At 38.7% G+C, this 9,612-nt stretch overlaps 1 protein-coding gene across 1 annotated transcript; it reads left to right on the forward strand.

The window, feature by feature from the left end:
- The first annotated feature begins 4,889 nt into the window (after positions 1–4,889).
- On the forward strand, positions 4,890–8,798 carry LOC113343964 (protein NBR1 homolog). Its single transcript, XM_026588036.1, has 7 exons — positions 4,890–5,141; positions 5,865–6,913; positions 6,995–7,097; positions 7,188–7,454; positions 7,620–7,769; positions 7,846–8,367; positions 8,463–8,798. The coding sequence occupies exons 1-7, from the start codon at positions 5,118–5,120 to the stop codon at positions 8,562–8,564; spliced, it is 2,217 nt and encodes a 738-aa protein (XP_026443821.1). The 5' UTR covers positions 4,890–5,117; the 3' UTR covers positions 8,565–8,798.
- Positions 8,799–9,612: the final 814 nt, after the last annotated feature.

The raw sequence follows: 9,612 nt of genomic DNA on the forward strand, positions 1-9,612 counted from the left end.
TGGAAAACGAAGAAACAAACCACAGTTTCTCGTTCTTCAGCTGAAGAAGAATATCGTGCTTTGGCTTCCACAACTTGTGAAATCATTTGGTTAAAAGGGTTATTACGGAATTTTGGTATAGGACATACAAAACCAGTCTCTATTCATTGTGATAGTCAAGCAGCGTTACATATTGCTAATAATCCTGTCTTTCATGAACGAACAAAGCATATCGAGATTGACTGTCACTTTGTGCGTGACGAAATACTTCGAGGTACTATTCGTCCATCCTATATTCATACTACCTCTCAACTAGCTGATATTCTGACAAAAGCCTTGGGACGTCAGCAGTTTCAAACTCTTCTTCTCAAGATGGGCATTTCGACTCTTCATGCTCCAACTTGAGGGGGGGTATTGGGTATATTCTTGTATATTTGCATATATTCACTTACTTGTCTTAAGAAGATATTCACCTCTTTTAGAATGTATTAGAATATTGGTTGTAACCCTAACTCCTATATATATGAGTCTTTGTTATCAATGAAAAGCACAATTGAATCATCTCTCGTTTTGTTCTTCAAGTTATCTCGTCTTGTCTTAGGTTATAGAAACCTTCAATATCAAATTCAGAATCTCACAGTTTCAGAACCCATCAATCTCCTGTCCATCTCTCGAGTTCAACAACAATAGCTGCTTCTTTTCTTTCTTTACTTCTGGTGAAAATGATTATCTCCCTCCCTTTAATGAGGGCGAAGGATATTAGAACTCCACTCTTCATATCCGTTGGACTTCCGTATTTTATCTTCCAGCCGCCATATCTCAAGGATTCCGGAAATAACTCCCGCGTGCACTTTTCATGTCATTCATTGGACCGTATGACTTTAAATCTCGGAATGCGATGGAGGCCGTTCATCTGATAAGCAGTTCTGCATAATATGTGTAATATTTAGGGGGTTTATCTTAAGATTATTAAATTTATAAGGATCTAAACGTGAAAAATATATAAATCAAAATCTACCAAAACTTTGTTTTCTGCTCCTTCATTTCTTCGAGTTGGGTTTAGTGGAGGAGAAAACGGATCGTTGCTACATATGAAGATGATGATCATATCTTCATATCCATGAGATTAAGTCACGAATTTCAATAGAAGTTTTCTTCTCCATTGAATCGCAGAACTAAACTGCTTCAACTACACAAGTACAACTCCACGAGTGATTTTATGGTCGGATTGATCTTGAATTAACAAATTGGGGTTTTAATATTCCTTTCCAGGTTTGTGTGAAATTAATTCAATTAATAATTTCATTTCTTTATGGTAAAATCATTGCTTTACAGTATTGCAATCTCTCTCGAAACAGTCTGTCGGTTTTTGTTAATCTTAAATCAGGTTTTTTTTCTCAATTAGGGATTTTTTATTATTATTGACGTTAATTAAAACTCTTTTATGAATATTATGCTTGGAAAATTGATTAGAGTTGTAACATTATCAGCAAAAATATGAATGATTCTCATATTGTTGATCAATTTAGAAAGGGTAAGTCTAGGCTGTTCTCTGATAATTATACAAATTAGAATGTAATTTAGAGTTTGGATTTTTAATTTGTGGGTAGAGTTTGGGAATAGAGTTCACATGGGATGATCACCTTTTGGTATGATGTCCTCTTTGATTTCTGTTGGACATTATTATTTGGAATTTTGTTATAGAAATTGTGGAAGTTGCACGACAAGTTTGGTGTATTTGTTATGACGGAAAGGAAATTCTGCGAAGAATTGACTGTATTCTCGAAAAAAAATTCCTGACATTGTGTTCATTTTGATATATTTATATTGCTAGCCTATCATGGAAATCTAGCCATGCAGAAATAAGCCATTTGAACTCTTTGATGTTTCTTACATGGCTATGCATTTCCACCATGTTCATGGTGCTTGGGAAGCTGACCGAATTTTGAAGTAGCAGTAAGAAGAAGAAGAAGAAGCTCTCCATCCTGTTTAGTAGTGAGAACTAATAATCAAATGTCAATGGTTCTGAGTTAATTTGGAGCCGGGAAATCAGATGAACATTTTGCTAGCTATATCGTGCTTTGCTTACTGAGAAAACAACATTTTTCAATGAGATGGTAATATTAATTCCTTAAAGTCTATCATTTCTCAAATATAGTTATGATATATTAATGCTAACAATGATCGTACAGACTGTTGTTGGAGGCCAGTCTGATGTTTATCTTGATACTTTGTTGTTACGAACGAATGTACAAAGTTAGAATGCACAATAATTTATTTTTATTGCATATTTTTACTTTTTTCCCCACCCAGGCAAGCAGTAATCGGAGACAAAACATGATTGTGTAACAGCTAGCCAATCAACGAAAAATGAACTGTGATCGACAAAAATACGTAGGTAAAATATGACGGAGGAGCAGAGATCTATTTTACGCGACTCGAGCGTGATAGTATTCGGTGTAGAACCGACAAGGAAAAGCTGAAGTTTCCTTCAACATCTACTGGCAGCAATGCTACACACCTATTTGAGCATGTTATGCAACAACATGTGCAGGAAGAAGTGGAGAGGATAATTTGTGGCAACTCATGTGCACGACATGGCGTATGCAAGAGTCTATTGTTTGCCGACGTACAAAGCACGTACACTCCACTTGTAAGAAGTAATTAGGGATGCATATGGGTCGGGTTGGGTCGGGTTTGGCCTCACCCGTCACCCAACCTACTGATGGTGGGTAACAGAAGTTGTCACCCGCAACCAACCCAACATTACAATGGGTCGATTTTCACCCGACCCACATTACGGTGGGTTGGATCGGGTGGGCGGCGGGTTACCCACCATAAAATACAATGAACATTACATTAAGAACCCAATTGAAATAAGCCAACCCAAAATCAATCTTAGGAATACAAATTACAATGATTCCTAGTCTCACCTTTGGTTGTTGGTTTACTGGTGACGATGTTGATTGATTGCTGCTGGTGATGCTGTGATTTGATTTACAAAGCTAAGAGAAAATGAAAAAATAAACTGAGCCTCTGAGACTGCCGTTGAAGGGAACTGATTGAAGACTCTTCAGTGAAGAGAAGCTACCGATGATTAGGTTTAGGCATTATATATTATCACTTCAATGGATGTGGTTCATCTAGGATAGGTAATCTAAGGGTTAGCATTAATTTAGAAATATTTAGGTGGGTGGGTGGGTTGGGTCGGGTGAGGGAAGTTGTCACCCAGAGTCGACCCACCATACGATGGGTTTTGATGTTGTGACCCATAGTCGACCCGCTCCTAAGTGGGTTGGGTCGGTGCGGATAATTTCAGGCGGGTGTGGGTTGGGTTGGTGGGTTGAGTCGGTTTTGTGCAGTCCTAGAAGTAATTCCTCTCGATTTAGGGCTTAGGTTGTAAATTAGGGTATGATTTAGGCCCCAAAAGTTCTGATAAGAGCAACCCAATGACAACCCTTCTTAAGAGATATAACAAGTGGGTTCCTTGAGTATGTATCCAGGTGCTTTTAAAATGTTCTAGACTTCAGTTGGTTGCCCCCGCAACCTCGTCTGGGATCCTAATAGTGCTCGCCTCTAAAATGATGATTTGCCCCTTTTTGCACAATTTGGATGATTTCTTCTTCTTTTTTTTCTCCGTATGTCTCCAAAGTACCTAAATACTCAAAAGCGAACGTAAAATACATAATTTACAAGAAAAGTAGCAAAGAAAGCATAAAAATAGATCATAAACTTGATGTTTTCCAGACCTATCACAACGCATTGGCTTAAACGGATACTGAGCATCCTTGCGACACTATTTACACGGAGACTCAGTTTCCGTTTAGTATAACTAAGGGATGAAAACACACCATAGTGAGGTTGTCTTGCGACCCATTTCCTTTAGCTTTAAATAAGCTATAGCTAAGGGAAATGACACACCATAATGTTTGTCCTTAGAGAAAGGGCTATGGGTAGTGTCACTCTTTTAAATGAAGGAGTGAACTACCAATTTGCTCTAATTAGAGGCTACTATGGGTCACTTCCACCCCATTTCCACCCCCAACTCGTTCACACACTCGTTCAGTTGAACGAGTGGTTGGCAGTGTAACACTAGACGGGTGACAGTCCTCCGTCTGGAAAAATAAAGTTACGCGGGAGACATTCTTCCGTGTAGGAAAAAATATGGCTTACACGGGGGGACTATATCACGTGTAGCAAATTTTGCACTAGAATGGGGACGGTCCCCTGTTTGGTAGTTTTTTAGATTCACACAGGGGACTATCCCAGTGTGGATGATTTTTTTTTTACGGGGGACGGTCCCCAGTCTGGTTTTAAATTTTCAAATTTTTTCACTACAGAGGAGTCTATCTATCATGTAGTGCTTCTTTTACTTTTTTTTTTTGCCCATAATGGGTTCACTCGTTCATTTGAACGAGTCCTTCTTCGTATGAATGAGTTAGAGCATGTTTGTTTTTGCTGATTCAGGGTCTGGAACTCGACCCCTAACTCGGCCCGAGTCAGATGTCAGACCGTTTGTTTTTTCTTTTGAATCAGACCTGACTCGTGTCCTGAGTCAGACGACCTAATCCCTGACTTGGAATTGTTCGAGTCAGATAACAAATGTTGTTCTAGCGAAACCACGTAGCAAGCGCTTGGCTTCTTTAGAGCTTCTATAGGTAGTCCCCAAATGGAGACCAACACTTTGTTTGTTTTCGTCCGACTCACCTGGCTTTTGATATTTGGTATTTGTGAAGTTCAATCAATCTAATGTCTTAGGTAAACCCTTTTTATTTACTACAATAAATGGTGAGTGATTCAGCTCTCTAACGAGGACCCGTATCCACGTGGCGCTTAGAAAGAACAATCTAGAACCGGAAAATATGCAAAGCAAATATCTCCATCCAACAGTTTTCTTTGTAACCAAGAAAAACCCAATGAAGCGGTCCGTTTCCTCCTTGTGAATACCCAGGAAAAAGTCTCTATATAAACCAAAACTAACCATATTTAGGATAGTACAATTTGCACTTAAATCTCTTTAGAATCATTCTTACTTATCAGCAAAAAAATCCAAAGTAGACCCGGTTTGTTTGATCTAAATAACCCTTTTATCTCCTTTACTGAAGATTTCTCAAGGATCAAGCTATTTTCCCTTTACAATGGACTCTAATCTTGTGATCAAGGTTTGATACTACTTCACCTCTCTTATTATTCAACCATTATTTTGATTTTCTTTTGATGATCAGAATTATGAAGTAGTTTTTTTTTTTTTTCTTCTGGTTAAGCATGCAATTGGTGATGTAAATCTGTTTATGAATTGAACAATTTTGGTGATTTTCTTACTTTCTAAGTCTGCTGAGCTTATCACCGATCAAAAAAAAAAAAGTCGGTTGAGGTTATTGTTTTTACCTTTGTTGTAATTTTTATGTTCTATGCCCTAAAAAGTTAACTTTTTAATGGTGATTAGTCTCAGTTTTATTTCTAGGGTATAAAACAATCAATGAAATGAAGCTAGAGATGCTTTAATTGTTTTTCAAATCGGTAATTAGGGTTGAAAATTTAAGTCATGGTTCACGGGTTTGTATTTTATTGGATTTGATGATAGATTTTTTTTGGGATGAGATTAACCTTATTGTAATTGTTTTTTCAGTTGAATTAGTTTTTTTTTTGTTTTTGTTTTTTCAGTTGAATTAGGTTTCATTAATGTGAAGTGGATCTCGGCAGTGATTAATTAGAATAATAACTTAGTGTGAGCTATTGATTCTGAGAAACTTTAAGTGACACATGTTGAGTATTTCTTTAATTTTTGTGTATGATGAGTTCCAAGCTAGCACATGCAAGCATATAATTGTTTACTTGCTCGTGCAAATGATGATATTGTCTTATTTGGTTTGACACTGTTCTAGGTTAAGTATGGAGATATGCTTAGACGCTTTACTGTGACTGTGAACGCAAATGGCATCCTGGATATGGGTATGGCTGGCCTGACTGCAAAGATTTGTTCTCTTTTCAAGTTCAACTTCGTTGATGATATCACCCTTACATATACTGATGAAGACAAAGATGTAATAACACTTGTTGATGATGAGGATCTGCATGATGTCATTGGGCAGCGCCTAAACCCCCTGAGGATAAATGTGCTCTTGAAAACCAGTAGTGGCGAAATGTTTGATGCAACATCAAGTGGATGGTCTAATCCCTCTTCGCAGCAGCAGGGTAATCAATTGAACCGCATCAATTCTGGCCTTAACGAGGCTTTGAAATCTCTTCCCGACCCACTGGGGGATGTGCTGTCCAAGCTTTCTTCTGACTTGGCATCAAAGGCTGTTTCCTCTGCTCCAGTATTATCTGAACTTGTAGAGCGTTTTGCGAAGTTGGGTATGACAACTTCCCAGTCACAGGGTAATGGAACTGATCTCTCTGCAGATAATAAACTAAATGAAAATGCCAAGAAATCATCCTCTGCTTCTGAAGCACCCTTGGACCCAACCAAAACAACCAAGGCTAAGGGTATCAGTTCCTCTACTTCCCCTACTTCTGATTTGTCATTTGATTATCTTTCCGAACCTCAAAATGCGCCGAGTGGAAAATCATTTGCTGCTGGAAGCTCTGGTTCTTCCACACCTATGATGATACCAGCGCCAAATCCAATTCCTCAGGCTCCATCCGCTCCTGCTAACCCAAACCTCAAGCGTGTTTCCTCATGTGGTGAGAAAAGGGAAAAGCGTGGAAGTGGTAGCGGTCAGCCTTCTGCACCCAATCATGGCTCCCCAGTTAGCGGGATGATTGGAGGAAATTCATCTGAAGCTGCGCCTGTTGCTGGATACTGGGGGGTTCCTCCATTTAGAAGGAGCTATAGCCACTTTGACAGCACCGGTCGTGTGTTCCACAAGGGTGTGCAGTGCGATGGTTGCGGGGTACATCCTATTACTGGACCTCGGTTTAAGTCCAAAGTGTAAGAATACAATTCCTTTCTGGTTCCTTTCAATTAGTTAAGAATCTCTTTTAATTTGCTTACATGGGTGTCTTTTTGTAGGAGAGATAATTATGATCTCTGCAGTATTTGCGTCTCGGAATTAGGGAGTGATGCTGAATACACCAGAATAGACAAACCCATCTTTTACCGATGTCCTCGCCCGGTAAGAAGCTGGAATATTGTGTTGTGAATATAGAACTGTTCTAGCATCTAATTTTGACTTGTAGTGACAGTGTGCTTTTATTATTTGCAGCGTCCTTTTGCTCACGGTCCAGCGCCACCCAGCCCGTATCTACCGCATATCTTGCAAGGCCGCGGGAAGAAGCAACAGCTCCCATATCTCCAGAGCCATTTCATTCAAGATGTGAACATCCCAGATGGGACCCTGGTTGCCCCATTAACCCCATTCACTAAAATATGGCGTTTAGTCAATAATGGCACGATTCCATGGCCCTGTGGATCACAACTGGTATGGAACGACGGATACCAGTTCACTACTACCGGTTTAGTTTCTGCGCAGGTGAGCTTTTCTTTTAGTCTTCTGTTTTTTTTTGCATATTGGAATTCTGTTTGCAAAGCAAATCATGATTTATCTTAGTTTCTTATCTTGTTTGAGATTTCTGGATGTCGGAGTGAGTTGCAAGTTAGAACATAAATCTGATTCTGACTGCATCTAAACTTTCAGATTCCTGGTGATGGATGCCCTGTCGGAACAGAGCTAGACATTGCAGTTGATTTTACAGCACCAGCTGCCCCTGGACGGTATATTTCTTACTGGAGGATGATGTCACCTTCTGGTGAAATGTTTGGGGAGCGGATTTGGGTACTAATCGAGGTATATGCTACAGCACTGTATTACTTGGGAATGATTCCAGTCAGTGCTTTTATTAATGTTTCCTGTGTGGTGACAGGTTGATACTTCATTACTCGACTCTTTGCCTGACTTGAATGCTCCACCATTCAGTAATGCTAAGCCAAAAACTCAGGTTATAGACATGAACACTGTGCCTGTGGATGTCGAAGAACCTCAGAATGTGAATTCTGATAAAAATGCTGAATCAGTGAAGCCAATGGTTGATGAAGTTATGAGTGAGAAAGAGCTTGATGTTGATAGACCTGTTGATGTTGATGGTTCGGGTTCTAGCAATTCAGTTGTTGTTTCTCCAGAAGTAGCTCCTGCATTGCCATCTTACCCGGTCATTGATTCCTCGGTCGTTCCACCTCCTCTACCTCCTGCAGGTACTGTAGAAGGCAATGATATCAATAACAATGTAGAGGAGTCACTTCTGAAGGAGCTGGCAGATATGGGTTTTAAGGAGATCGACTTGAACAAAGAGATCCTACGTCTGAACGAGTACAACCTAGAGCAGTCGTTGGATGATCTCTGTGGTGTTTCTGAGTGGGATCCAATCCTTGAGGAGCTCCAAGAGATGGTAGGATTTACCTTAATATCATGAAAGCCACATTTTCTTTTTCCTCTGAGATGCATCACATGTTTATATTCACTTCAATGTTGGTTTTCTTGCAGGGATTTCCTGACAGAGAAACAAACAAAATGTTGCTGATCAAGAATGGAGGAAGTATTAAGCGCGTCGTGATGGATCTCGTTGCTGGGGAGAAAACCGTGTAGAAATCTGTCTTTTAACACTTCCTTTAATATGTCTGTAGATATTTATGTTTTTGTTGAGAACTAAAACTATATCTCCTAGTAGTAAGTGTAGCTGACATTATCACTTGCAAGTGATATGCCTTGGTTTTCTATTTTATGTTATATTGTCTTTTGGATTTGACCCAGGAATATTATAATCTGGTACTCTTACTTTCTTGAGTAAATATAAGTTGGGAGCAGTTTATATTTTCTTTACTTTGTGGTTCTCTTTTCTTCTTGCCTTTTGCTATTCTGTGTTATTGAAAATGTACCTATTGCGGGTCACCACTCAGTGGCCAGTGCTGCTGTTATTTCAACTATGGTTGGCTAAAAATACGTGAGTTATTATTTACTTTTTTTTTTTTTGATAAAAGAAAATATATAAAACCATCAAGCGAACCTCATTCAGATTACAAATATTTAAGGAAATTAAACTTTCTACCTATGTTCCAATACTTAGAGTCTACATAATAAACATTTTGCTATCCTATCCGCAATGAAATTACATTTCCTCCTAATGTAGTAGTAAGAAGAAGAAGTAAAAGAATTGGTAAAGCTTTAAGAAGAAGTGTAGTAGTAAGAAGAAGAAGTAAAAGAATTGGTAAAGCTTTAAGAAGAAGAAGAAAAGCTTTACATCTCCTATTAACAACAAAATTCTTCCTCTTCATTCCATTTATCACACTGAGGTTGTCATTTAAAAAGATGATGTTGTCTATTCCATTTTCTTTTGCCCATCTTGCAGCTTCTCTGCATGCTTCTGCTTCTCCTGGGCTAAGACATTTCCCTGTTCCCCCCTGCAAAGTTATAAACAACACCATTGTGGTCAGATAGAACCAGAGAACAGGCAAAGTTCATCAAATCAGATATAATTGGAGTCAATTGAATTCTGAGGATTGTGAAATTTACAACCAGGGTGGTTACAATCACAAACAGTTTTAGGTTTATTGTTCTTAAGATTCTGACCATCATGACTAGAATTATTACTTAAATAGTATTTTATGTCTTTTCTCATATTATTTATCAACTCAAT

This window comes from Papaver somniferum, unplaced genomic scaffold, assembly GCF_003573695.1.
Source record: "Papaver somniferum cultivar HN1 unplaced genomic scaffold, ASM357369v1 unplaced-scaffold_70, whole genome shotgun sequence".
NCBI classification, from domain to species: domain Eukaryota; kingdom Viridiplantae; phylum Streptophyta; class Magnoliopsida; order Ranunculales; family Papaveraceae; genus Papaver; species Papaver somniferum.

Excerpts from the sequence above, each read along its gene's own strand:
- LOC113343964 (XM_026588036.1), top strand. The coding sequence starts at position 5,118 with ATGGACTCTAATCTTGTGATCAAG. Across the intron at positions 6,914-6,994 it reads CCTCGGTTTAAGTCCAAAGT|GAGAGATAATTATGATCTCT; the intron begins GTAAGAATACAA and ends GTCTTTTTGTAG. Across the intron at positions 8,368-8,462 it reads TTGAGGAGCTCCAAGAGATG|GGATTTCCTGACAGAGAAAC; the intron begins GTAGGATTTACC and ends GTTTTCTTGCAG.